Source organism: Monodon monoceros, unplaced genomic scaffold, assembly GCF_005190385.1.
Source record: "Monodon monoceros isolate NGI ecotype Baffin Bay Population unplaced genomic scaffold, NGI_Narwhal_1 Super_Scaffold_13, whole genome shotgun sequence".
In the NCBI taxonomy this organism is placed as follows: domain Eukaryota; kingdom Metazoa; phylum Chordata; class Mammalia; order Artiodactyla; family Monodontidae; genus Monodon; species Monodon monoceros.
The window spans coordinates 47,310,704-47,338,497 of record NW_021703769.1 but is presented as its reverse complement, the minus strand read 5'-3'; the positions used below and the strand labels follow the sequence as shown (position 1 = coordinate 47,338,497).

The 27,794-nt window shown below is 48.7% G+C and overlaps 1 protein-coding gene across 2 annotated transcripts; it reads left to right on the top strand.

Annotated features, from left to right (window-relative positions):
* The first annotated feature begins 51 nt into the window (after positions 1-51).
* Positions 52-9,746, top strand: MGME1 (mitochondrial genome maintenance exonuclease 1). Of its 2 annotated transcripts, none has more exons than XM_029221879.1 (5): positions 52-112; positions 1,354-1,931; positions 5,097-5,316; positions 8,056-8,188; positions 8,576-9,746. In XM_029221879.1, exons 2-5 carry the CDS (start codon positions 1,421-1,423, stop codon positions 8,735-8,737), a joined length of 1,026 nt encoding a protein of 341 aa, XP_029077712.1. In that variant the 5' UTR covers positions 52-112; positions 1,354-1,420; the 3' UTR covers positions 8,738-9,746. The 2 variants fall into 2 exon arrangements, with proteins under 2 accessions (XP_029077712.1, XP_029077710.1); XM_029221877.1 differs by lacking the exon at positions 52-112 and adding an exon at positions 145-272.
* The last annotated feature ends 18,048 nt before the right edge of the window (positions 9,747-27,794 follow it).

Sequence of the window (27,794 nt, the reverse complement as noted above, 5' to 3'; positions counted from 1 at the left end):
AGCTCTGACGTAAACGAAATCTCGTGAGAGAGAGAGAAGGCGAGATTTGGAGGCGCCCGCGCTTCTGCGTGCGGGGAGGGTCTCCCCACGGATCGCTCGAGTGTCCACTGAGGTGCACGAGGGGCTGGGGTGGGGCGTGAGCACCGCAGTGTATGCTGGGGCCGCTGTGCCTGGGGCGGGGCCTAAGTCTGGAGCAAAGCGCGGGACTGACGAAAGTAACTGCTCGCGGGATTGTCGCGCCCTGGACCTAGCAGAGCGCGCCGGCTTCCGAGGTACCTCCCCTGCTGGCCCGCCCTAACTCTGACGCCCGCCCGAGGGGCCGCCGCCGTCCTGTCCCCGCTGGGGCTGCGCCTCCGCCGGAGCGGGGATTGGGCGGTGGGCCCTGCTGATGGTCTCTGGCCGGCAGGTCAATGGGGACCCTTCAGGAGCGCGAGTGCCGCGTCTTGAGCGGGCCGGGTCGCAGTGGTGCCCACCTTGGAGGGTGTGAGGGGTTAGATGAGAACTCTCCACGCAGGATACGTAGCAGAGAATCTGGTGTTTAGGGATGAGTGGAGGCACTGTTAACTGCCTGTCGCCGCCCCTCGAGCGTCCTGTGTTTCTTTGTCTCACACACGCCTACCTTCGTGGCCGGCACATGGCTCCATAGCTGGGGACATGTGGCCCCAAGCTGTCTACTTCACGTTTAATAGGTGCCGGTCCTTTAGAAATAGTTTTGTCCGAGTATTACCGAGTCCAAGCTCGGCTGCAGGACAAGCCAGTAAATTGACAGATGAGCTGTTAGGGCAAAGTATAGAGACCTTATTCAGAAAGCCAGCAGCCAGAGAAGATGGTGGACTTGTGTCCCAAAGAACTATCTTCCCCAGTTAGAGTTCAGGCTTCTTTTATACTAAAAGGGGAGGGGGTGTGGCTGCTTGTTGCCCACTTCTTGGTGCCAGAATCCTTTGTTCTTACAGCTGTCCACGCAGGTCTGGTCACAGTGTTCCTATATACCTGCAACAAGATCGTTATTTTCTGTTCTGCAACTTTTTAATCTCTATGTGATTGGAAAAGTGTTAATACCTTTAAAGGTCAGAGCCTTGAGAATGGATTCTCCTGTGTATTTCAGGCTATAGGCAACGTACTTTTCCAAAAGGTGCAGAGCAGAAAAAACTAAGCCCCCTGCAACAGGGCACAAAGGTTAGAGCTAAAGTAATAGATTCAGTATGGAGTCAGGTTTGTTTTCCTCTGTTAAACATGTCGAAAAAGCGTACCGAATACAATTTTAATGTGCAATATCACACTGTTGCAGCTTTCGCTTTGATGGTTCAAATATTTAACACATTTGATATCTAACACCACTTTTCTCTTTGATAGGAAAGCGAAAATTAAAAAGGTCCTCGACATTACAAGTAGACTAGAGGGAAGTGAAAAAAATCTGAAGATGAAGGTATTTCAGACCATCTGCAGGCGGCTTAAAAGTTCAAAGGGGTTTTCTGTAGAACCAGCCCCCCGTGTGGTCTTCTCCACTTCCTCTTATTTGTGTGGCCGGAAGAAAAAAGTGAACCCCTATGAAGAAGTGGACCAAGAAAAGTACTCTGATTTAGTAAGGTCTGTCTTGTCATTCAGAGGCCATGCTCAGGCGCCACAGTCTTTGTTTGAGGAAGATGCTTTACTCTACGGACCTGTGAGGAAGTGTAAGGCCCCAAAGCAAGAAGAAGCAGGAGTTCCACGAAACTGGTGTCCTCTCTTCAATCCAGAGAAAAGCGGAAAACCAAATGCAACAAGTGATCCTACAATTCCTTTGAAAATCCCTTTGCAAAGGAATACGATACCAAGTGTGACCCGAATCCTTCAGCAGACCATGACCTCAGAACAGATTTCCTGTTTGGAGAGGTGGAAACGTCGGATGATTCTGGAACTGGGAGAGGATGGCTTTGCAGAATATACTTCAAGTAATTTTCTTAATCCTGATTCTGTATGGTTATTATGTTTTCCAGAATACAGAGCACCAGTGTCAAAAGGATGAGTTGTTCTTTTTCTAACGTTAACTAGTGAGGAACTACTTTCAAATGATAATTAGTATTAACAGCATTTTTTATATATTAACTCATCCTCATGACAACTCTAGGAAGCACAGATACTATTACCCCATTTCACAGATAAAATTGAAGCACAGAGATCAAGTACTTTGACTAAAGATGTATGAAATTCATTTATTTTATAAGCTACAAACTTAAGTATTAGAATTGCCTGTTTCGTTTGATTATGGGAGAGTCAATCGCTTCATAATGGAATTCTAGTTGTTTGCTAGGCATTCTGTTCAGAATCTAGTAAATACCCCCTTGCTCTGCTTATCAGCAGAGACTGACTCATAAATTTAAAGATGGGCAAAAAGCCAGAACATGTGATCTGTATTTAGGTCTTAGTAAATTGAGATGATCGGACGTTCTTCATTAGGAACTGAGAATTGATAAACTTCAGCCTTCAACTCCTAACTCACTAACTTCTTAGACAAGTGAGGAGAATAGCTTTCTTAAACTAGATTGCATTCAAAAGCAAGATGAAAGAAAAGACCAATGGTACAGGAGAATTAGCTGGTCCCCCATCAGGATTATAGTTGTTGAAGCTAAGTTTTACACTGAGCATTCCTTAGGCCATGCTTCCCAGAGAGCAGTACATGTACCCCTCGTGGTACACAAGAACTTTAATTTTTAATTTAAGAGCAATGCACTATTTTGAGGCATCTTAGAAAAAACCTGTGTGTATGCGTAACACATTAAACCTGTGGTCACGTGTTTTAAAGAAAAAATATTAAGTATTTAGGTGGCACTTGGACATGGCAAAAATGGTCAAGGCCGGAGCCCCATGTAAATTCCTTGGCTCCCTGGGGCAAGGACTATATGCAGGAGCTAATTACCTTTTATTTTTATATAAATTTATTTATTTTATTTACTTTTGGCTGCGTTGGGTCTTCATTGCTGCGCGTGGGCTTTCTCTAGTTGCGGTGTGCGGGGGCTACTCTTCATTGCGGTGCGCGGGCTTCTCATTGCAGTGGCTTCTCTTGTTGCGAATCACGGGCTCTAGGCACACAGGCTTCAGTAGTTGTAGCACGTGGGCTCAGTAGTTGTGGCTTGAGGGCTCTAGAGCAAAGGCTCAGTAGTTGTGGCGCACGGGCTTCGTTGCTCCACAGCATGTGGGATCTTCCCCGGCCAGGGCTCGAACCTGTGTTCCCTGCGTTGGCAGGCGAATTCTTAACCACTGCGCCACCAGGGAAGTCCTACACTGACTTTTTAAATTCTAAAATATCCACGCTGTCAGTCAGAATATAGGAAACTCATGTTTGTTTTTTTTTTAATACGGTTTATTTACTGGGACTTGAAAACATTTCACTTTTATTCCTTTAATTTATTGAGTGAATACTCTGACTTGATGCTATCTGCGATAACTCTTGAATCTTTTAAGATTTATTTTCACAAGTTTAATCACGTTTAATGTTCTCAGCTTTACAATCCTAAGGGATTCTGTAACCCAGATCCCATGTTTGTTGCCCCTTAAATATGAAGACCTCCCTGGGGTTAAGACTGCAGTGGGGAATGAGTTGTCTATTTGCTTGGCTGTTGATAAACAAATTTTTTTCCTTCATGTTTTTAATATGTTTGTGTTCTGCTTCAGTAAAACTAGTCTGTAGATAAATACTGCTCTTCTTTTCCCTAGGTTTTAATTCCATAAGTCTTAAATTTGTAGGCCTTTTATGTGCTAATAAGTCCAATTAAGCCAAGTAAATTTGGAGTAGAATAACTTATTTCCTCAGTTGAATTTCACTTCACTTTCCAAGTAATCTCCCTGAAGCAATTCCACTTTTTGCCAATGGTAGAACTGACCTTTCAAAATCTTTGTAAAAAATACTTGACAAAGGTAATATGGTTTGATATTACCTCATTAGATGAGATGGTTTTCCTCATTTTCTGTGGGTCTGTCTCCAAGCATGTATATCTCCTGCTCTGTTTCTGTGTGTATCTTCCTGATGGTCCCTGATTTTTCATCTCTCACTCTGCTGTGTGAGGGACCAGAATGACCTTAGGCTCTGGTGCCAGGCCCCAGGCCAGCATTTTGCTTTGAGGCAGATTAACAGCACTGCCTAGGCCTTCTTCATTAAAATGGGGGTGATGATCCTTATCTTGCCAGGTTGTTGTGTTTGAAAGTTAACAGTTTGAAAGCACCAAGGCCACTGCTTAGCATAGCAATACCCTCTTTTTCTTTCTTTCTCTCCTTCCCTTATCAAAAGTCAAGTGAATATGTAGTGTTTCTTGCATTTGTTGAATATGTTTGTGTCCTCTTTTCTTAAAAGTGTATGAGAAGGGACTTCCCTGGTGGTCCAGTGGTTAAGACTCCACGCTTCCATTGCAAGGGGCACGGGTTTGATCGCTGGTCAGGGAACCAAGAACCCACATGCTACATGAAGGCCAAAAAAAAAAAAAAAGTGTACGAGGAAAAAAAAATTCAGGACAGAGCCACTGTCGTAGGCTGTTCTTGCCCTAAAAGAAAGTGCAGGAGAAGAACGTCATATATTTTCCTCCCCTCTGCCCCAAATCCTACAACATTAATTTGTGTGTGCCTTGATTTTCACTCTTTGCCAGTCACTAAGCCTGTTGGTAAAAGGATGCCTCCACCTATGTTCATAATTAAGATTTGGTTGTAAAAAGAACTGTAAACAAGCACAGTTCCCTAATATTTATCACAGCTAGTTAACTTACTGGTTACCTAAATTAAACGGACACTTAAATTCACTCTTAAATTCTGTGTGAATTCACTAGGTGTGGTCCTATAAGCCCAGATCTTCAATTCTAGCTTTGACCTAATGCTACTAGAAATACTTCATTTTAATCTATTTTATTATCTAAGCTCTACTAGTCCCTTTTGTTTTCAAAGTGCATTCTTAGTGTATTTCACAAGAGGCTGAAATACGGTGTCTTAGGGGTTGTCACTTAAAGGTAATTCATGTAATTTTTAATTTGATCGTTGAGAGTTTTATAGAGTATCTGTTCGTTAGTATTAGCTTTGTTTGGGGTTTTTTTGTTATTGCTGTTGTTTTCCTTTTCCCCTGATTTTCTTTTCAGACATGTTTTTACAAGGGAAACGGTTTCATGAAGCCTTGGAAAGCATACTGTCACCCCAGAGGAACTTAAAAGAGCCTGATGAAAATCTCCTCAAATCTGGCTACATCCAAAGTATCCAGCATGTTCTGAGAGATGTCAGTGGAGTGCAGGCTCTGGAAAGCGCTGTTAAACATGAGACCCTAAAGTATGTAGGTCTGCTGGACTGTGTAGCTGATTATCAGTAAGTATTCAATTTTTTACATCAAGTGTGGAGGTGAATTCATTCTGGGTGGGACACATGGTTCCCTTCCAATGCTAGTTTTTCCTTTTAATTCCTGCTTCAAGGTGTGGCCTCTATAAAGTCACATCAGGTAAGAGCCATCTCATCCTTGTAAATCTACATTCCGAAGTCAAAGTGTTTCGTGGAGAAAAGGTAACAACTTTCCAGTATCCCTAGGATGGCCTTTTTTCCAGCATGTTCTCCTCCCCTCCCCCCACCCACCCCTAGCAAAGTACCAGCCATGAGATCCAATTTGATTCCTGCATTCTCCTTCCTGTTTCCCTAAAAATAGCACCTTGATCTGTTGGCCCTGAAAATCAACTCTTTGCCTGGCTTCCAGGCCATGTTTGACATGGATAGGAACTCTGAGCTTAATAAAGCTTCCCGTGGCTTTTATTGCTGCTCTGTTACTGTTTTCACCACTTACTCCAGATTTCAAGGGTAGATATAACCTGCAGATACCCCTATTCCCAAAAAAAGGAAAGAAAAAAGCATATGAGCGATACAACAGGATAAGGGGAAAATCTGTGAGTGAAACCCTTGGAACTCTAGTTAAAAGTTACTGGGCTCTGGAGACAGGCTGCCTGAGTTTGGTTTCTGGCTTTTCTTCTTAACCCTGGGCTACTTACTTGGCTTTGGCTTCTCTGTACCTCAATTTGTTTATCTGTAAAATAGGGCAAATAATAGTACCTACCTCATAGGTTTGTTATAGACGTTAAATGAGACATTCCCTGTATGGTACTTAAAATGCACACTATCTACTCAGTAAATGTTAGCAACATCATTTTGATCCTATTCTCTCTTGATCCTATTCTCTCTTTTTAACTGCTGTTGGGTATGAATGAACCATATCCAGTTCCCTGTTGGGAGCACTCAGGTTATTCTAGTTTTTCAGTTACAAACTACAGCAATGACCGTGTCTCTTCCTATTCTGTCGTGAGTTTCTCTCTGCAGGCGCACGGGTTCGTTGGTTTGTTTGTTTTGGTGAATGATATGTGAGGTTTGGATAAATTCCGTTGATCTGAAGTAGGCCTGGGCGTGAATACTTCTTAAATTTTCCAGGCATGTGTCACTTGCACCCAGGATAGCAAACCGTTGCTCTATGGTACAGACCTAAAAGGGAAATTGCGGGGCCACAGGGAACACGCGTTTTAACACTGTTTTGTCATTTCAGCCTGCATTTCAAAATAAATTAGGCTGAGCAAAATAAATTAGCTCTTTTTATTTGTTAAAGAGCTATTTGTGGACAGTCTCATTACAATTTTAATTTGGGTTTATACTACTAAGTTTTTTTCCATGTTATTAAGTTCTACAAGTTATAGTACATTGCTAGAAACAGTGGTACGTGGCAGAAGTCTTTACTGTAGGGTTATTTTGATTTTTTTCAAGAGAGAGAACTGGGAATGGTAGTGCCGTGGGGATGCTGGGGCCCTCTCTTCATTTGCATAGATTGTCAAGCTCTACAGCAATAGAAAACAGTTATAAAGATGACATGTTACCTCTATACCTGCACCGTCCAGTAGAGTAGCCTTTAGCCATAAAAGGCCATCATTAAGCACGTGACTGTGGCCAGTCCAAACAGAGGTATGCTGTAAATATACAAACTAGATTTCAATGACTTTGTACAAAAGAGAATGTAAAATATCTCATTAATAACTTTTTAATATTAATTATATATTGAAATGATATTTTGGATATGTTGGGGTAAATAAAATATTAAAATTTCACTTTTTTTTTTCTTTTTGGATGTAGCTACTAGAAAATTGTAAATAATGTGTGTAGCTCGCATTTTATTTCTTTAGACGGTGCTATTCTAGACTTTATAGATTTTATAAATACCTTGCATAAGTTGTAATCTAGTGCTACGGTGACAGGAAGGTAACTCTGTACAGATCTCCCTCTACACTGCTGGTTTTGAAGCTGAAGTGAGCAGATAGAGCCCTGTGAGAATCACCGGTTCTCAGTGCACCCACCCTGCGGCCCTTTTGACATCTGTGCTTGGCAAGTGTAAAAGTCCACCGGGATGGGGTGGGGGTGGGGGATGTACTGGTTATTTAACTAAAAAAAAGTGGCAGGAATTTTTCTATTTTCCCAATATCCCTAATAGGAATATCCCTACCCTGTGTGTAAACTTTTAGGACAGGGACCAGGTCTTCTTATTTATATTTCTGCATATAGTTGGTGCCTGTTAAGTGTTGATGGGTTTGAACTCCAGCTTTGGTTTCTGAGGCACCACGATGCTTAGTCCTTTAACGATGGGGACTTTGCTACTGGTCTGTTGTGGTTCGTTCTGATAGACGTTTGAAGCCAAATTAACTAAGGTAATAATAGTTTCAATTCCCTTGTCAACTGTTAAACCATGGAGGTCCAAAGAAACGTCTAGAAAGTTTAGAAGCTTGTGCTGGAGAAGTTGTTTCCCAGCACTCGCACCGGGGCCCGCACCTGCAGCTCCCATGGGTGCACTTAGGAAGCATCTTCCGTCATACCTCGTGGCTGACCTGAATGAGGGGCTCAAAGGAAAGAGAACGTCACACCTCTTCAACCCTAAGTAAAGCTCAGGAGAGCTGACTTCTTGGAATGTGGGGAATAGAAGCAAGTCGTTGGGTGACAAGTAGCAAACTATGTGTAAGAAGAGGCTTAGCCTAATAGCGTTTTAGTGTGCACTGTTACCTTCAAGGGCTTCCTTTGGTTTCTCTTTAGGGGCAAGCTGTGTGTGATTGATTGGAAGACATCGGAGAAGCGAAAGCCTTTCATCCAAAATACATTTGACAACCCGCTGCAAGTCGTGGCGTATGTTGGTGCCATAAACCATGACATCAACTACAGCTTTCAGGTCAGGATGCGGAGCCTCTGCTTACTTAAAGCTTTGCTCGATGCTGGGTTATAGCTCCTTCCCTCCTTAGGGTTTTATTCTGTTTGTAACCCACTGCTTACTCTGTTGCTGTCCTTCTACCACTTCAGAAAGCACTTTCCCCCTCTTCCTGGGCTTTTTGTTGTTGTTAATCTTTAACGATCACAGTCCATTCTTTAGCATCTTAACTGTCATCTTTGTGTTCTTGTGTATCCTGGGCCAGTCTTTCATCAACCCGCCTTAGAAATTGAGTTAGGAGCTGTTACTGTAGATTGTTTTGTTCTGAGTGTACCCTGGAGTAAGAAGGAAATGGACCTCAACTCTCTTGCTACGGTGGAGATGCTGGAATTGCCCTGTGTTCCTTCCTAGGTTCAGTGCGGCTTGATCGTGGTTGCCTACAAAGACGGGTCCCCTGCCCACCCACATTTCATGGACGCAGAGCTCTGCTCCCAGTACTGGGCAAAGTGGCTTCTTCGACTAGAAGAATATACAAAGAAGGAAAAGAACCAGAATATTCAGAAACTAGATTAAAGGGCAGGAAGCTGTGTGGGAACGTTCAGGGCTTTCTCAGAGTTTGGGAACATGTATCGCTGTTTCCTGTGATCTGGAACGAGGTGCCACAGGGTCTGAGAGCTGCAGTAACACAAGCAGAACTAGTAATTTGTTGAAATTTATTGCAACCAAAAAGGCAAAGCCAGAAAAGTTAAATTTAAAGAGCTGGACTTTAGCACATAAAAGACCAGCTCTGCTACCTCTGACTAGCATTTACCCGAAAAAAAGGCAAGCAACACTGGCACAATGTTGGCGGCTCTTGGACCCCCATAGACCTTTCTGTGTCCCAGGCAGGGCGCCCAGTCTTTGAACTGAGAGATTCAGGGCGGTGAGGCTTGGTGTGCCAAGCATTTCCCCTGGGTACGCCGGGGGGGGAGGGCTGTGCGCACCCCTGGGGTATGTGTGCAGTGAGAATTTGTATCAGCCAACTACTGCTGCCAGTGCCGGCTCCTAAAACTTGTTTTATGTATGTGGTTCCCTGTATTTAATTTGGGGGAAAAAGCTTCCATTTGACATTTTTGAAAAATAAACATGATTCCTTAGCCTCAAGTAGACATTGCTCTCTGGACAGATGGAGCACACTCACATTATCGTGGGCAATGCCCCTTGGCATCCCACCAAATAACCCTCAGAAGCAGCCAGGCTCCAGTCTGAGAATCGTAATTGTAGGTATTTTGGTAGCTAGCTTCTGGTTTGAGTCAAGGGATTGTGTACATGTAGAAAATGTATTGTTTGTGGAATTTTCCAGCTATGGGAAACAATAATAACATGTAATTTTTTCCTATGTTTAATAAGTAATAAAACTGACTAGTTGCCCCTGGGTTCGGGAGACTTAATAAACGCCCACTACAGCCCTGGGGGAAGGCTCCCTGTTTTATGGAGTAGATTAGCATTTAAGTTACAGTTGCTGTCTTAAAATAGTAGGGTGCTACAAACACTTTTTTCCTTCGTTAGCCATTAATTATAAGAAATAAAATATAAGATGTGATTAAGGAATGAGGCTTTTGGTTTTGCTTTTCATTTAAATTTGTGCATTTAGAGTGATTTCACAAACCTGGAATTGTTTAGATTTTGTTTCTAAATTCAGAATTTTACCATTGACCCAGTAGCTCTGGGGTGTGTTGTATGTACATGCACACACGAAGGAGGTGCCCTTGACCACGGTCACCTCACACGGAAAGTAAGCTTCGGGTAGGAGGGGGGAGGATTGAGGGAGACCTGGTGTTGACTCCACACACCTCACATATTTTTCAAGCAGCGTATATTCCTGTAGCCTGTAATTTCCAAAGTCAGAAACCAAGTGAGAGCATTCGGAGTTGTCCCAGCAGGTGTGACCACTGCTCCACCAAGCCTCACCCTAGAGTTGGGGAGCCCAGACCCAGCAGGTTCTCTCGGCTTAAGATAAACACACCTCGGACCTGTCACTCTGTCCCAAGTCTCCCAAGCTGAGGTGGCGCGAATTGTTCCATGAAAGACCCTCAGTCCAACCGACCGGGAAGGTGTGGTGGGAGTGAAAACAGTTAAGGCCTCCGGAACTGCACCGGTTCCTCCCTGCATCCACCACACGCCTCAGGCTCACCAGTGAAGGAGGCTCTCAGTCCCCTGAGCGGGGGAGGTCAACTGAAAAGAGCTTGTCTCGCTACTACGGCAGAAGAGGAAGTTTCTCACGGAGTCACAGCTCTTCCAGAACTATCGTGGGTGTTCCTAATACTTGGAACCATTTGTTCCCCTAAGCGATGTGGCATATTAAACTCCAGGGAAGGGAAACAGGATTTGCAACAGGATAATTAGAGTATTTGTAAAAGGAAGTATAGATTGCTTTTCTGAGGCCTCCTCACAGAAGTGCAGAACAGAGCCTTACTGTCCTGAGCTGTGAGGCAATCCGTTAGAGTCAAAGCTAATCTGCACGCCAAGCTATTCCACCTTTCCTCTGCAATTCTACACTTCTTCCCCGCCCTGCCACCCCCCCGCCCCCCGGCTGTGTGGCTCGTGGGATCTTAGTTCCCCGACTAGGGATTGAACCCAGGCCCCAGCAGTGAAAGTGCAGAGTCCTAACCACTGGACCACCAGGGAATTCCCTACACATTCTTATTAATGCATTTGGCAGCTGGCAAAAGCTCCATGCTGGCACTAAAAACCAGTTTTCGATTTTTTTCCCCTCAGACCTGGCTTCTTGTTCAGAGCCATTAGCCCCCGTTAATCTGGGAACATTAACCTCTATAAACCTTTCAGAGTTCTAGGAAAACTTGTCAACGAATGACCTATGGTTTCATATGTGTTGACCCTGGTCAATACAGGAGGCCGGTTAGTCATAAGTCATTGTGTTTCTAGGTAACCAATTTGCCTACAGCTTTAGAAGAAGTTGGAGGGGGGAAATTTGTTTTAATCACTGACCTTTCCACCTGAGCAATTAAACATTTGATTGTAACCTACCCTACCCTCCTCCTACACACAAAAAGCGAAGCAAGGGAACAGTTGGAACTTTTATGTTTAAAGAAACACTTCAGTTGTTTGGAGCTGGTGTCCTAAAGAGAAGCACTGTCTTAAAGCAAACCAATTACTAAGTAAAAGGCAGAACTGACTCCCGGGCTCCCTTCCTTTCCCTCCATCCTTCTTTTCCAGGTTAACAAAGATGTGCTGTGGCTGGAGGCCTAACCTGCTGAACTCATGAGCTATTTACACCCGAGGAGGGAGCCTGAGGGAATCTCTGGGGAGATACCCTGCCTGAGCAAAGGCTCACCTGTTGCCTTGACAGTCACAGCTGTCAGGTGTAAGAATTGCGTTTGTGGGGACTTCCCTGCAGTCCAGTGAGTAAGACTCCACGCTCCCAGTGCAGGGGGCCCGGGTTAAATCCCTGGTCGAGGAACTAGATCCCACATGCCTTAACTAAGACCCTGCATGCCGCAACTAAGACCCTGCATGCCACAGTTAAGACGCGGCGCAGCCAAATAAATATTTTAAAAAAGAAATGTGTTTGTGAAGATCAATCATAAAATGCTTTTCTGAGTTAGAGTAGGGTTTGAGTTTTTTCCTTTTTGCTCAAGAGGGAGGGAGGAAGAGAGAGAGAAAAAAGATAATAGACACTACAGATAAAAGCCGTTTTCCCTAATCCCACTTGCCTCTCCCCTGAGACAAACACCATCATAAACGGGGTGCGCTATTTCGAGCGTATCCTTTTATAGTCTTACTACTTATACCTGTGCTGGTCGTCATGAATAACACAGCTCTAATTTCTGTGTTTGGTTTTTACTGCTGTGTCTCAACATCAGTCTCTGAGATCATCCAGGTTGACCGCCACTAAATCTAGCGCACGGCTCCCAAGCACCCTGCCTTGTCCCCTTGTGCTTTACGGTCTCGCCCGTGGGCTGTTAGATCAACAGTGTTTCCCTGCTGCAGACAGTGCTTCAGTGAGCACCCCCAGGTGTACCTGTTTCCTGGAACACGAGCCGTGTGCAGCGCAGTGGAAGCAGGGTGTGGATTGTGGCTCTGCCACTTGCGAGCTCTGTGACCTTGGGCGAGTTACCTGACCTTTCTGCGGCTGACTTCCTCATTTGTAAATTGAGGGGAAATAATAGTACTTCTTAGAGTTGTGGGGATTAAATGAGGCTTCGTGCCTGGCACACAGCAGGAACACAGTACATGTTGGCCATCCTCGTCCTTATCAAGGGTGAGACCTGCCATGTCTGCCAGGTCCCAGGACGTGCAGGGCGTGAGCATCACTGCCCAGTCCCCCGACAAGTGCGATGTCAGCTCACGCGCCCACCAGTGGCTGCTGAAACGTCCTGCTTTCCCTCATCTTCACTCACAAAAGGGTTTAAGACTTATTCCAACATAATGGGGTGAAAACAGTTATTTTTTACTTTTTAACTTCAACAGTGTTATTGCTTGAATAAAATCTGCTTTAAAACACGATTGCCGACAGGCTTCCCTGGTGGCGCAGTGGTTGGGAGTCCGCCTGCCGATGCAGGGGACACAGGTTCGTGCCCCGCTCCAGGAAGATCCCACATACCATGGAGCGGCTAGGCCCGTGAGCCATGACTGCTGAGCCTGCGCGTCTGGAGCCTGCGCTCCGCAACGGGAGAGGCCGCAACGGGAGAGTCCACAACGGTGAGAGGCCCGCGTACCGCAAAACCAAAAACAAAACCAAAAAAAAACCCACGATTGCCGGGCTTCCCTGGTGGCACAGTGGTTAAGAACCCGCCTGCCAATGCAGGGGACACGGGTTCGAGCCCTGCTCCAGGAAGATCCCACATGCCGCGGAGCAACTAAGCCCGTGCACCACAACTACTGAGCCTGCGTGCCACAACTACTGAAGCCTGCACACCTGGAGCCCGTGCTCTGCAACGAAAAGCCACTGCAATAAGAAGCCCGCGCACCGCAACGAAGAGCAGCCCCCGCTGGACGCAATTAAAGAAGGCCCGCACGCAGCAGCGAAGACCCAACGCAGCCAAAAATAAATACATAAATAAATTAATTAATTTTAAAAAACGGGATTGCCATCTAGTGGTGGGAGAAGTGGACTGCAGTTGGGGGCCTAGAGCCAAATGTGAGTGGACCCACGTATACCTTGGGATAAACTGGGCATTTTAGTCACTCACAGCTGGTTTGAATTGAAGCAACTGCGTGAGAGTTCTTCTCTTCTCCCCTTTTGAGGCAGCTTGTGATTTTGTCCTCACTTTTCCTGGTGCAGCGGCATGGAGACCCGTCTGCACAGTTCTGGACAGAATCTTCCAGCCAGTGGACTGGGTCGCTGGCTCAGAAAGGAGCAGGGAGGTAGATTAGGAACGAGGCTGTTTATAAAGTGGCGGGATTCTGTGGCTCCAGCCGGGCAGGCTTTCCTTGAGCGACCCTCATCCTCCAGGGGAGAAGGCTCAGGAGCAGGTAGGCGTCAGAGATGCGCCCGCAAACTGCCTCCGAGGGCTGAGCTGAGCCCCAGTGAAACGTCCTTCCAAGCCAGGGCCTTGGACTGTCTGCTGTGAAGAGTTCTAAGATCACAGCTGAGGAAGATGAGTGCACGAAAATGTTAGATACTGTTCATCAAAGACAGAGATACCTGTTAATGGATCTGTACAGAAATGTTCCACGGAAGATTAAGGGTGTCAAAAAAGCAGTGTTGCTGAAATGTCATATAACATGTCTTTAAGTCAGTACTGTCACTAAATGAATGGGATAGTGAAAGTTAAAAAAAGAAAACAAAGTCTAGGACTTCCCTGGTGGTCCAGTGGTTAAGAATCCACCTGCCAATGCAAGGAATCATGGGTTCGATCCCTGGTCTGGGAAGATCCCACATGCTGCGGAGCAATGAAGCCTGTGTGCCACAACTACTGAGTCTGCACACACTCTAGAGCCCACGCTCCACAACTACTGAGCCCACACGCCACAACTACTGAAGCCCGCGTGCCTAGAGCCCATGCTCTGCAACAAGAGAAGCCACCACAATGAGAAGCCTGCGCACTGCAACGAAGAGTAGCCCCCACTTGCTGAAACTAGAAAAAGCCCATGCTCAGCAACAAAGACCCAATGCAGCCAAAAAATAAAATAAAAAATGAAAAGTAAAAGATTATTTAAAAAAATAACTACTTCATAGGGTTTTTATAAAGATTAGAAATAACAAATTTAAAGTCCCTGGCATATAACCGATACTCAGTAGTAGCTGTTTTATTGTTATGAATAATGAAGACGTTTAATCTCTATTGGATACGAGTATTTCCTAAACTTCAGTCACTCCTGTGCCACCACCAGGTCTTTTACCATATGTGAGGGCCATTAGACAATTTTTTAAAAATAAATTTATTTATTGTATTTATTTATCTTTGGCTGCGTTGGGTCTTTGGCGCTGTGCGCAGGCTTTCTCTAGTTGCAGCGAGCGGGGGCTACTCTTCATTGCGGTGCGCAGGCTTAGTTGCTCCACAGCATATGGGATCTTCCCGGGCCAGGGCTCGAACCCGTGTCCCCTGCATTGGCAGGCGGACTCTTAACCACTGTGCCACCAGGGAGGTCCCCACTTAGACAATTATTTACACGATGTTTTTCTTTCAACAGGTTCACCCTTCTTATTTAAAGAAATTTATTTCAAAAGCAAACTGTATCTCACTACCACCTTGAAAAACAGCTATGACTTGCTGTAAACAGAAGGCAGCCATATAATAAATACAAGAAAAACAAAACAGTGCTATTCATTCTAACTCAGTTCCCTTGCTTTCCGAAGGCCAAATCTGAGGCCTGCTTTCTCTTGGTTAAAGAAGGTATTCGAGCAAAAGAAGGGCCAAAAGGTACAGCCTACAGCGGTTTTCTTCTCAATACGGAGAGAAAAGAGGCCTTTTTCACTGCGTGCTCGTGTTATTTAGAGCAGCACATGGGCAGCACACAATATGGTCTCAAGCCATCTGGGAAATGCTGAGGCCCGACCAGAGACCAGAGGGAGAGAATGGCCTGTTTAGCCCCCTCCCACCCTCGTGACGGCCCTTGGGCCTCTGGGGGGCTCTAAAACGAGGGAGACACATGGGACAAGGACCCGGGTGTGCCTCCTGGACCTGCCACGTCCTGGCTACGTCACCTCGGGCCCATCCGTTGGCATTTGGGAAACCTTGATTTCCCAAAGCTAATAACTTCTTACCTGCCTTACGGAGTGGCTGTAAGAACCGATCATGAGCGTGTATGTCACTTTGCTTCTTAATCTGTAAGCTACTGTGTAAACAGAGCAGGTCATAAGGATATTCCCTGAGGCCAGGCATGAAAAAGTGGGCACAAGGAAGGGATGGTCTGCTCCTTAATCACTGGCACAGGTGACAAAGCGTGGGCACACTCCCCACCCGTGTGGTCTTAAAAGCAAGGAGCTAGCCAGACACGACTTGGGCAAGGAGGCAGGGCCAGGGGCCTCTCCGACCACTTCCAATGCCAGGACCCTCTGATTGGTCACCAGGGCCACTGGGCTGCTGTCCCTCCCCACCTGGCACCAAAGGTGTCACCCTGGGATGTGGGGCTGCCTGAGTCCAGCCCCCTTTGCTGAATGCCTGGGGGAGCAAGTATCCCAGCCGTCCAGCCTCACAGAAGGCAGCCGCCACGTGAGGCAGAGACGCTGTGAGCGGCTGACCACACGCACATGACCCTGAACTTCATGCGGCTGTCAAGAGGTGGCTCACGTCCCCTGCCCTGCGAAGCTCCTCGCGGCCCTCAGTGTGGTCTGCCTCCCGTGGTGTCTGAACCAGGCCTCTGCGTTAGTGTCCACCTCATCTGCTCATACAGCCACTGCCCCCACTAGACGGTTTGTGTTTCTTCTACCCCCAGGTCTGGCACCACACCTCACGTGCAGCGGACGCGCAGGCAGTGCTGGTCGGTGTAGCAAACCCCGCCTCGCCCTGTCCGCGTCCCCTCAGCGCTCGCTGTTCGAAACCAGGGTGCATGGGCCGTGTCCCCTCAAACTCGTATGTTGAAGCCTCAATCCCAAAGCGATGTTGTTTGGAAGTGAGGCCTTTGGCAGGTGATTAGGTCATGAGGGTGGAGCCCTCATGATGGAATTAGTGGCCTTACAGGAAGAAGAGCTGGCTTGCTTTCTTCCTGCCATGTGAGGACACAAGAATTTGGCGAGAATTTGTCTACAACCCGGAAAAGGACCCTCACTAGAACCCAACCATGCTACCACGCTGATCTTGGACTTGCAGCCTCCAGAACTGTGAGAAATACATCTCTGTTGTTTCTAAGCTACCCTATTTATGGTACTTTGTTGTACCAGCCCAAGCTGACTAAGGCATCTTAGTAAGAACCTGAGAACTTCTGCCTGGAGGTTTCGTTGGGCTGCAGGCAGACCGAATTCCACGAGGGTAACGCCCGGGGGTCCACCCTCAGCCAGTGAAGCATAGGAGGTGGTGGGTGAAGAGCCCAGCTTCCCCACCCCTTGGGGTGCCCTGAGCCCCGCAGTGGGGCTGAGGCCCGGTTGCCCACAGCGGTAACCTGCTCCCGGTTAACCCCGGGCTTTCTTCTCTTATGTTTCACTTCCCCACAACCACCTCACACTTCCTGGGGGCAAATAAGCCACTGTCTCAGGTGTGCTGCTGGGTCAATCCGTAAGTTAGTTGGTCGACTGGATGAATGGACGAGCATGCTTAGCAGTACAGGACATGGAAGCAGCTCGCACGGCGTCCCCAGCACAGGCTGCTGCTCCCAAGGCACAGCCAGACTCCAATGGGCACGTGCACAGCCAACAGCTCGGGCACAGGAGGAGCACTTCCCAGCTGTCCTCACCAGCCTGCTAGCTGTCATCCCATCCATCTGCTGTCCCCACGAAACACTCCCCCACGTCAGCTAAAATGGTGCACTGGGCTTGGAATCCGATGAGAAAACGTCAGGCGGATGGAACCAAGGAGAGACCCGAAATAGCAACTGTGTGGACCGTGGTGGCAGCCGCAGGACTCAGGCCCTCTGCAGAGGAGGCCGGACTCTGGGGCCCGAGAGGCCTCTCCGGGGGATTATTCCGTGGCGGGGTGTGCAGGGCGGGCCCTGGGAGGCATGAGCAGCCCTCCATGCATCTCCTACCTGGTACGTGGTGCCTGGTACCTCCGCCCCTTCCTCTGGCTGGCTTCCCATCACCTACTGCTTCTTGTCCCCTTTGGGAACACAGGGGATTCTCCAAACACACAACTGGATTCGTTTAAAGTTGCTGTTTTATTTTTAAATGTTTATATGTTAGTTTTCCAAGCAGTCTTCCATGTAGCAGGAGTTCAATAAAAATGTGCAGATTCTCATGCCTAAGGTCAGTTACAGGAGGTACTCACAGAACAGTGTGTGCCCTTATGAGCTGGGGATTGGATTTTTTTTCTTAGAGGAAAAGGGTCATTCTAAAACCAAGGCCATTTTGATCTCAGAAGAGGGGATACTAATCCACTCATCCATTCAATAAGTATGTATGGAGGGCTTGTTATGAACCAGCCACTGTCCTCAGCTCCAGGGATAAAGCAGTGAGCAGAACGAACAAAATTCCCACCTCATGGAGATTGCAGGGCAGTGGGAGAGATGGATAGTAAACAAATGCATGTATAAATGTCAGGAAATTTAAGGGCTGTGAAGAAAAATAATGCAGAAGAAAGGAAATAGAGACAGAGGCTGCAATTTGAGTGGGTGGCCAGGGGCAGGGTTCCAGTTATTTGCAGCCTCATCAAAACTAAGTGATGAAAACAATCAATTTATTATCGTTCAAGATTCTGTGGACTCAGGGATATCAGCTCGGTGCTTTGTGACCGCCTGGAGGGGTGGGATAGGGAGGGTGGGAGGGAGGGAGACGCAAGAGGGAAGAGATATGGGAACATATGTATAACTGATTCACTTTGTTATAAAGCAGAAACTAACACACCATTGTAAAGCAATTATACCCCAATAAAGATGTTAAAAAAAAAAAAAAAGATTCTGTGGACTGACTGGGCTCAGCTGGGTGGTTCTTCTGCCCCCTCCCCCACCCCCCACCCCGTGGAGTTTCGCTGGGGCTACAGTCATCTGAGGCTTCCCTGGGTGGGAACAACCAGGGTGATTCATTCACACATCTGTGTCCTGGCAGGATGGCGAGAAGCCAGGGCTCTGCTGGGATATCGGGAGAACTGGGCCCCTCTCTCCATGCAGGCTCAGGGCTGTTCCCTCTCTGGGTGGCCTGTCCATGTGGCCTTTCCCACAGCCTTTCCAGCAGGGTAGTCGGACATCTTACGTGGCAGCTCAAGGCTCCCCAAATTCAAAAGCAGAAGCTGCCAGGCCATCTTTAGGCTTAGGCCTGGAGTAGCACAGCATCACGTCTGACACAGTGTTAGTTAGTGTCACGGGGTCAACACAGATTCGGCGTGGGAGGGGGCTGCACAGGGGGCAGAGCACTGGGGGCCGGCCACCCAGAAGGCCTCATCGATTGTGCAACATTCGAGCAGAGACCAGAATAAAGTGAAGGAGAGGCATGTTGCAGTCAAGGGCGTGCAAATGTCCTGAGGCAGGACTGTGCCTGGGGTGTGAGAGGAAAGCAAAGTCACCGAGGCTGGAGCTGAGCTCTGGGCCACGGGGTCAGGGGGAGGCCTGCGGGCCATGGAAGGGGAGCAGGGAGTTGACCTCAGCGTGACGGGAAGCACCAGACATGCCGTGGCCCACAACAGTCATGTGATCTCGATGCTACTGGATCCCAAGCTTTTGGGTGCAGACTCCCCGTCACCTTCCCACCAAGGCCCAGGACCACCTGTTTCACCCACAGCCCCCCACCACCCGGCTCTCGCAGGCACCTTCTCTGCTGTGTGACTCCACAGCACTGAGCGCCCCCTACACGCTCCATGTTTCACTAATTTATCTATGTCCTACCTTCTGTAAATCAAAATGTACTGTAAACAGACAGGTAGGGTTTTTTGCCTGCTTTGTCTGTAGGCCCATGACTAATACTTGTACGAGTGAACTGATGGGTCACTCCCTGCAGCCCCCCACCCCGGGTCTAACACGACATTTGAGACACGTGGGGTGGGGCTGCCTAGTAAACAGTGAACAACATAATTAAGTTGGCAGCAGAATAACTTTTTTTTTAACATCGTTATTGAGGTATAATTGCTTTACACTGTTATGTTAGTTGCTGCTGTATAACCAGGTGAATCAGAATAACTTTTACAGTTCACTCCGCTTATCCAAAAGTCACGTTCCAGGAAGCAATTATCCAGGGAAAATAAAGAGGTAAGGAAAGCAGCCTAAACAGGGACCAAAGGTCACAGGACAGCCCCCGCGTCACCTGTGATTCCAGGGTGCCCCACGAGCCGGTCATCAGACAAGTCCTGGATGAAAGCAAGAGGCGCGGTGAGAGGACAAGGAGAAAGTGACGGCCGGGGGAGGGCAGATGCTTCGAGCAGCGGCAGGTGGGACGGCCTGGGCTGCAGGGCACGGGAACAAGCAGCCGGTGGGCCACGGCGCCTCGCCAAGGCTTGCACACAAACGGTGTGACCACAGGCGACGTTTATAAAGTGACCAGGTCACTCGTAACAGATCGGATTGTGTTCACAGTCCTTCGTTGAAGATGAGGAAATACACACAACTGAGAAAGATTTTCGTTCAAAGGGATGAGCAGGTGCCCACCGGTGACGGAAAACACCTGTGAAGGTGCACCCGCCCCACTGCCTCCACCGCGTCCCTCCTGTCCGATGACAGCTCCTTTTAAGTCCCCATCACTGGGTCCCCCCTTCACTCCCTAACCTCCACGCCGGCGTGCCCACGTGCCCGCGGTGCTTCTCTTCGCTGGAAGGACAGCATCCAGCCTTGTGGCTTCTCGCTCTCTGCTCCAGCGAGGCTCAGGTTCCCATCTCCACCTCCGACCTCAGGAGGGAGCTCCCACCTTCCCAGGCAACGTGGATGGCTCACCAGCAGCTTGAAAAGCTCAAAACCAGAACTCCTGACCCCACCCTTCCCCAACCCAGCTCCTCTCGCTTGGTCGGCCCCACCTCAGTAAGTGGCACTGCGACGCTTGCACAAAAACTCTGGAGCCATCCTTGACTCCTCTCTCTTTCTCATCACCAGGGTGATGATCGTGTCGTTCATATATATGCTGGAACTGCCCCAGACAAAGAAAGCTGTATGGTCTGTCGATAACCCACGTCCAACTCATCAATAAACCCCATTAGCACTACTTTCAAAAACACATCCGGGGCTTCCGGTGGCGCAGTGGTTGAGAGTCCGCCTGCCAATGCAGGGGACACGGGTTCGTGCCCTGGTCCGGGAAGATCCCACATGCCGCGGAGCGGCTGGGCCCGTGATCCATGGCCGCTGAGCTTGTGCATCCGGAGCCTGTGCTCCGCAACGGGAAAGGCCACAACAGTGAGAGGCCCGCGAACCGAAAAAAAAAAACATATCTGGCATCTGGACATTCCTGCCACCTCCCTCCACCATCACCCTGGTCCAAACGTTCCTTGTGTAATGCATTTCTGCAGTGGCCTCCTAGCTGGCCTCCCCACCTCCACCCAGGCCTCCCACCTCCAAATCTGTTCCCACAGCAGCCACAGCCAGTCCGCTCAAACCTAAGTGAGATCGTTACTCTTCAGCTCAAAGCTCTCAATGGTTTCCTGATTCATTCAGAAGAAAAGCTGATGTCTTCAGACCACCTGCAGTGGCTGCCTGCTGCCCCCAACCTCCCTGACCTGTCAACACTCGCCCCAGCTCTCCTCACCCCCTGCTCTCAGGCAGGCTGCACGTGCTCCTGCTTCCCGGCCTCGGCCTTTGCTCTTCCCTCTGTCCTCACCTCTTCCAGGCCACACGTCCCTGCCCCCCAAAAACAAAACACCAACACTCCCCACCAACATCGCCTGTCCATCCTGGTCCCAGCCTCCTTGCTGTAGGTGGCAGATTCCATTTTCTAAAAAGGGCCGTAGCAACATGGATGGTTCCCATAAGCTCTTCTAGAACCACTCCTCCCATCAAAAGGGAGACTCATTTCCCTCCCCTCAATGTGAACCAGCCTTAGGGACTCGCTTCTGACATAAAATGCGGCAGAAGTGACCCTGCAGGACTCCGGAGGCTTCAGAACACGCCCCTGGGAACCCACCACGTTGGAGGAAACCCACAGAGAGACCCTGTAAGGAGAGGCCCACAGCGAGGGGAATCCAGACCCCAGGTGACAGCCAGCATCGGCCCCCAGATGCACGAGTGAACAAGCCCTCAGACAGTCCACGGGCCCAGACGCCCTGGAGCAGAGGAGAGCCATCCCCTTTGCCCCTGTGCTGTACCCTGTCCCAATGCCTGCCCCAGAGAGCCCCGAAGTTTTGACACAGTTTTTATAGCCATAGTAACTGGAACACCAAATTTTATTTTTTCTATACTAGTTAACATAGGGGAATTCCCTGGCGGTCCAGTGGTTAGGACTTGGTGCTTTCACTGCCCTGGGCCTGGATCCAACCCCTGGTCGGGGAACTAAGATCCCACAAGCTGCACAGTGCAGCCAAAAAACCCAAAAAAATCAGAAAACAAAATAACACAGTCTATATTTGCTTATTTCTTATCTGTCTCCCCCCAGTAGAATAGGCGCTCCCGGAGAGCAAGGACTTGGGTCCATTTCTTCCAGCCTCAGTATTTAGAAAAGTACCGAACACACAGTGGGCGCTCAGTTAATACTCGCTGAACAAATGAATCTCTGCTAATTAAAGAAAACTGCTCCTCACTATAATTTGCAATACCTTCTGCTGAGGCATAAGACCTTTTCCTGAAGACAGCGTTTTCTGGTGTGTTTTGGACCAGCTCCCTGTTAAAAAATATCTCTTGTCAGCCATCTGGAAAATGATAAAGTTGGATCCATACCTCCCACTATACGCCAGGAAATAGTCCAAATGGATCAAAGATTTATACGTGATAAAATGAAACCGTTAAAGTCCTAGAAAAAAGCATGACAGGATTCCGGTACAACCTTGGAGTGGGAAGGCCTTTCTAAGTATGACTCGGTCTCCAGCAGCCATAAAAGAAAAAGGTGGATCAATTCAAACTACATAAACATCACAAAACTTCTGCTTGGCCCAAAAACAAAAAACAAAACAAAAAAAACAGCATGAGCAAAATTGAAGAATAAATGACGATGATCAGGGAGAAAACCAGCAACTTCGACCACAAAGAACAAAACTTCCCGATATATTCAAAACAAACAAATTCCTACAGGTTGGGCAGAAAAAAAGACCAACCACCCCACAGAAAACTGGGCATTTGGGCAGCTCCCAGGAAAAGGAACTACAAACAGCCCTTAATCATGTGAAAAGCTATGTAACCTCTTTCACACAGAATAAGAAAAACGTAAAACAAAATTACACTGAGAAACTATTTCTCCCTATCAGATTGGTCCAAATCCCAAACCATGGCAATATAAGGTCAGCAGGGTGGTGGGGAGAAGGGCCGTCTCACACTTTGTTGGTGGGACTGCTAATCAAATTGGTATGTCTCCATGCTGGGCAATTGGGCCATATTGATCAATGTTATGGCAGGTCCACCCTTAGCCCTAACAGTTGCATTTCTGGGAATTTATCCCACAGATATATGTCTGCACATATGTGAAATCACAAATGTACAGAGTTACTCACTGTAGCATTCTTCGTAGTAGCAAAACTTTGGAAACAACATAAATGTCCATCAGTAGAAGACAGATAACCTAAGTTATGGTACATCCATACAATACAATAACAGATAGCTATAAAGAAGAATGAGATCACTTTTTTGTACTACTATGGAAAGAGCTACTAGATGTATTATTAAAAGAAAAATGGAGGGCGGAAGGATAAATTAGGGGTTTGGGATTAGCAGATACAAACTACTATATATAAAATAGATAAACAACACGGTCCTATTGTATAGCACAGGGAACTATATTCAATATCTTTTAATGAACTGTAATGGAAAAGAATATGAAAAAGAATATATAGGTATAACTGAATCACTTTGCTGTACACCAGAAACCAACACAACACTGTAAATGAACTATACTTCAATAAAAAATAAATAAAATTCAAAAAAGAAAAATGCAAGGTTCCGAAGAGTATGCATAATGCTATACGTTAATTTTAAAAACAGCAGTGGGGAACAAGGATACATATATTCCTATTTGCTTCTGTGTGAGTAAAGAAACTCAAGAAAGGTGCACAAGAAGCTAAGAGTGGCTGATGACGACAGCAGAGGAGGTCTGGCAGATGAGAAGCGAATCTGGGGGGAAGACATTTCTCTGCATACATCTAAAAACATTTTTTATTTCCCCCCCCAAACACCACATAATTTGCAGTAAGTGATTCACTCCTTTAGCTCCCAAAGAGGGCCCTTATCAAAGTATAGCTATTGGACCTCAAATCTCCTTCAGCCCTAAGAATCCACTCCTGTGATTTCTCCCTCCCTCACCCTGGAAACCTCCACGTGAACCACCCCCAGGTTCCAAAAGGGTTGGCTGCTGAACAGCCGGTGGTCCTGCCTTCCCCCTCCCCGGCCCAGGGATAAGCCACAGCCAACGGCCGGCCCCTGGCCTCGCGGTGGGACACTGTCTATGGCACCTCACACTCCAGAGCTCCCCCTGGGATCGGGCTGAGGCTAGACTCCAGCGGAACCCACAGCCTTGCCTGGTTTCTCTCTGTTGTAACTTGCATCCCTCACCTCCTCATTGGTTTCTCCTGAGAGCCTCCCCCAGTAAATCACTGCTGCTTCAAGGAACCCAACCTAAGACATCAACCAACTAAAGCACATAGGTTGATAACAGATCCCTCTCTCTGAAACAAACCACCAGGGGCACTTCTGATGAGCACAAGAATCAGTTTCCATACTAGGTGCTGACCTAACACCAACCAAAAGCAAAGACGTTGCTGGGTAGACTTGGTACTGGCTAGTAGATGGTTTCCAATGAGGGACAGAAGATATTGACAATAGCTCATCCATCTCCACCCTCACCACTTACAGACTTAAGGTTCCAGGGCTGCCAACCTGAGAACCAGTGCCCTAAATCATGACCCTGGAGACTGTAGCTGAATTTCCTGACAACTGGCTGAGAGCAGGACAAACAAACAGGGTTGGGAGGAGGAGGGGGTCAGAGGCTCGGGTGATCGTCAGCTGGCTCTGCCTGCCACACCAGAGACCGCAGAGTTGCTCCCATAATCCGTCCCCCGCTCTGGCATACAAGAGCCTGTGGCTGAGAAGCTGCATTTTTCTGTCCGCCAGGTAACATGGCAAAATCCTCACCCTGGAATGTGAGTGGAAGGGCTGTGTGCCACGTCCGGGCAGCAGCTTCAGAGGGTGCGTGTGACGCGTCCACACCTGTACCAGACCCAGGGCTGCCCCATCCATGTCCCCTCGGCATCTGCTGTATGTGGCTGGTACATAAGATTGCTCACGGCCAAGCCCTTGAACTCTGCCTGAGGGCTTTTCCTGGCACAGGAAGCATGCCTGGCCAGTGCACAGGGCAGGTTGGAAGCGCCCAGAAAGGAATGCCTCTAGTGCCAGCACCCTCAACCAAACCCCCAGGCATGGGGAGCTAGTGGACCATGGCTTGCTATGCCCCTCCTGTGGGGGAACAGTCTCCCAGCAATCCCCTCTTGGATTAAGCTCCAACTGCCCACATCAGTAACTTCTCCGGTTACAGCCCTTGCATTCGTTGTCTTTCTCTTCCTGTCCCACTTCCCCACCTCCCTACATCTGTTGCTTTCTGGGATCACCTGCTAAGCCAGCAACTTGAACTTGAACTCTTGACTCAGAAGCAGCTTCTGGAGGAAACCAAACCAGAACAATTCTTACTGGCTGAAAACCAGAACCCCAGCTCCAACCATGCACATGTTCACAAGGTCCCAGGGCAACAGATGAAAGAGGTTCCAGGACTTCCCTGGTGGCACAGTGGTTAAGCATCTGCCTGCCAACGTAGGGCACACGGGTTCGAGCCCTGGTCCAGGAAGATCCCACATACCGCGAAGCAACTAAGCCCGTGCGCCACAACTACTGAGCCTGCACTCTAGAGCCCACGAGCCACAACTACTGAGCCCGTGCCACAACTACAGAAGCCTGCACGCCTAGAGCCTGTGCTCCCCAACAAGAGAAGCCACCGCCACGAGAAGCCCGTGCACCGCAACGAAGAGTAGCCCCCGCTCACCGCAACTAGAGAGAGCCCGCGTGCAGCAACGAAGACCCAAAGCAGCCAAAAATAAATAAATACATTTATTAAAAAAAAAAAAAAAAGAGGTCCCAGTCCCTGAGTGATTGTATGGAGGAGAACTACCTGCCAACCCAGAGCCGCTAGGTGAGGAAGAAACACCCTTCTCTCTTCTTTAAGCCATACCACATGCTGGGAGTCTTTGTTCCAGCAGCTGTGCCTTGTCTTAGCTGGTACACCTACCCAACCTCCATTTCCTCCCTGGGCACTGCACCCTGCTTTCTGCCGGGGAAGCACTTTCCCATCCCTCCCAAGCCAGAGGTGTAGCCAGCCTGCTCTCTCCAGCCCTGCTTCGGAGGAGGCAGGAGCACGTGGCTCAGGCCTGGGCCAGCAGAGCACAGTGATTGGCTAGGGTTGGAGGGGAGAGATGATGACAAGAGACAGACGGGGCCAGTCAGACACAGGAAGCATCAGCCCAGGATCTTTGGCTAAAAGATAAACCCCCCTTCTGCTGGCTGCTGCACAGACGTCCAGAGCAGTGGATGGCCATCCAGCCCCCACTTGAATCTGCCTGAGAAAGAAGCCACCTGGAGGAAAACTGGATAAAAGACAGAAAGATAAAGGATATGATTTAAGCACCTAGATCCAGCCACCCCTGAAGCTGGAAAAACCCTAGACGTTACAACTAATACATTCTTTTCTTCTGTTAAAGTCATTTTAAACTGAGTTTCTGTCACATGCCACCAGAAGAGTTCTGTTTAATAAAAATCTGACCCTAAAGAGAACACCACGTCAGCTAGTTCACAATTCCCTATGCAAAACCGGCCACAGGCCAGCTGGCCCAGCCAGTCATTGAGATATTCCTTTACAGGAATGCCAGGTAACTGAGGAAGGCAAATCAGCCACCTTCTAGCCTCTCTCCCCTCTATCAACTGCTGAGACACAACCCAGTTTGCCCACTGGACCAGGGCTGAGCCCTCAGCACTGGCTGTGTCCCTTGAGGCTGCACTGGGCAACCACCACACCCCACATGCCACTGTGGGTCCCAAGGGCAACCCTGCCACCGCTGATGCTCGAACGTGGCCATTTAGACCGCGTGGAACTGCAGCCTCGGCCCAAACATCCAGACCTTCAGATGCAGCAGAGCAGGACCCATGGTGGCCCCTCAGGCTGGCCCGCAGCACTGAGTCTTACCTTCAGAGAAGCCGGAGGGGTGAGGATCCCCCAAAGCCTGCCCTAGTCTCACGTTTGCCTCTTGTGTAGCCAACGCTGGACCTGAGGCCTTGTCTTTCCTTTTTGAAGGGAGGGTGGGGAAAGGGAGGGAAAAAGGAGTTCTGACCAGACTTAGGGGCCCAGGACCCTTCCTCCAGCGGCCAGCCCGGCCGACGGCCTCTGTGGTTGCCTCCCCTGCCCCCAACCACCTGGCACAGGAATGCTGACCCCCCAGGAGTGCTCTAGAGGACATCATGCAGCGAGGGGTGCCTGGTTCAGTGCCCGGTGCATCGTAGGTGCTCGGAAAGAGGGTTTATTTCCTCCCTCTCTCCCTTCCTTCCTTCCGAAAGAAAAGTGCTGACTCAGCAAAGAAATGTTGAGTTATACGGGATGTACCACTTAAACTGCCCGGATCCTGACATGAGGCCCTGCCCACAGTGGTGGCAGGGGAGGGGGCAGGGGGGAGAAGTAGGGAGAGAAGGTGGGAAGGAAGGGGGCAGGGGAGGAGAGGAGCAAGGGAGGATAGCGGATGGGAGGGAGGAAATAAGAAAGAAAATGGCCTCACCATCCAAACGTTCCCAAAGAAAGACTTCCTTGACTTTCAGAGTGGAAATGAGCCCGCGCGCACCGCCCCGTCAGCGCCCAAGCACAGCTGATCCACACCTCCTACAATTCAATCCCTCCCGGCCACAGAGGCTCCTGAGAGTTCTAGGTCCTTCCTCCAGCCCCTGCAGGCACAGAAAGACCCTGGAGACCACCTCACACACTCGCCCCATCCCCCCGTCGGCTTTATTGTTAACCTCCCACACGAGAAGGTGCAGGTGGCCAAAGGTCACCTCGCGCAGCAGTCACATGCCCGGAAGGAGATGCTGACGCCGCCATCACCTCCCCCCCCGCCCCCCTGCAGGGGCACTGAGGGCCCCCAGGGTCTCCTCATGCTCCAGCCTCGGCCCCGCGATGTCCACGATGTCCCTGGTGCTGGACTCACGGAGGGGGGATGGCCTTCAGCCAGCAGGCCCGGTCCTGGAGGCCAGAGCATCTCTGCAGCAACACCCTGGCCCAAAGAGCATCTGTGAGCCGCCTGCCAAGCTGAGCCCAGCGCCTCTGCCTGGCAGCCACGTGTGGGGCTGTCTTGTCACCAGCTGTCTGTTTACCTTTACCCAACGCTCAACATGCCCTTCTTCAAACCCACCCACTAGTACAAAACATCAACCCCCAAATAACCTGAAGTCGAAGGTC

Bases quoted from the DNA above. Each gene is read 5' to 3' on its own strand.
- MGME1 (XM_029221879.1), top strand. From the start codon at position 1,421: ATGAAGGTATTTCAGACCATCTGCAGGCGGCTTAAAAGTTCAAAGGGG. The intron at 1,932-5,096 runs GTAATTTTCTTA...TTTTCTTTTCAG, and splicing joins CTTTGCAGAATATACTTCAA to ACATGTTTTTACAAGGGAAA. The intron at 8,189-8,575 runs GTCAGGATGCGG...GTTCCTTCCTAG, and splicing joins ACATCAACTACAGCTTTCAG to GTTCAGTGCGGCTTGATCGT.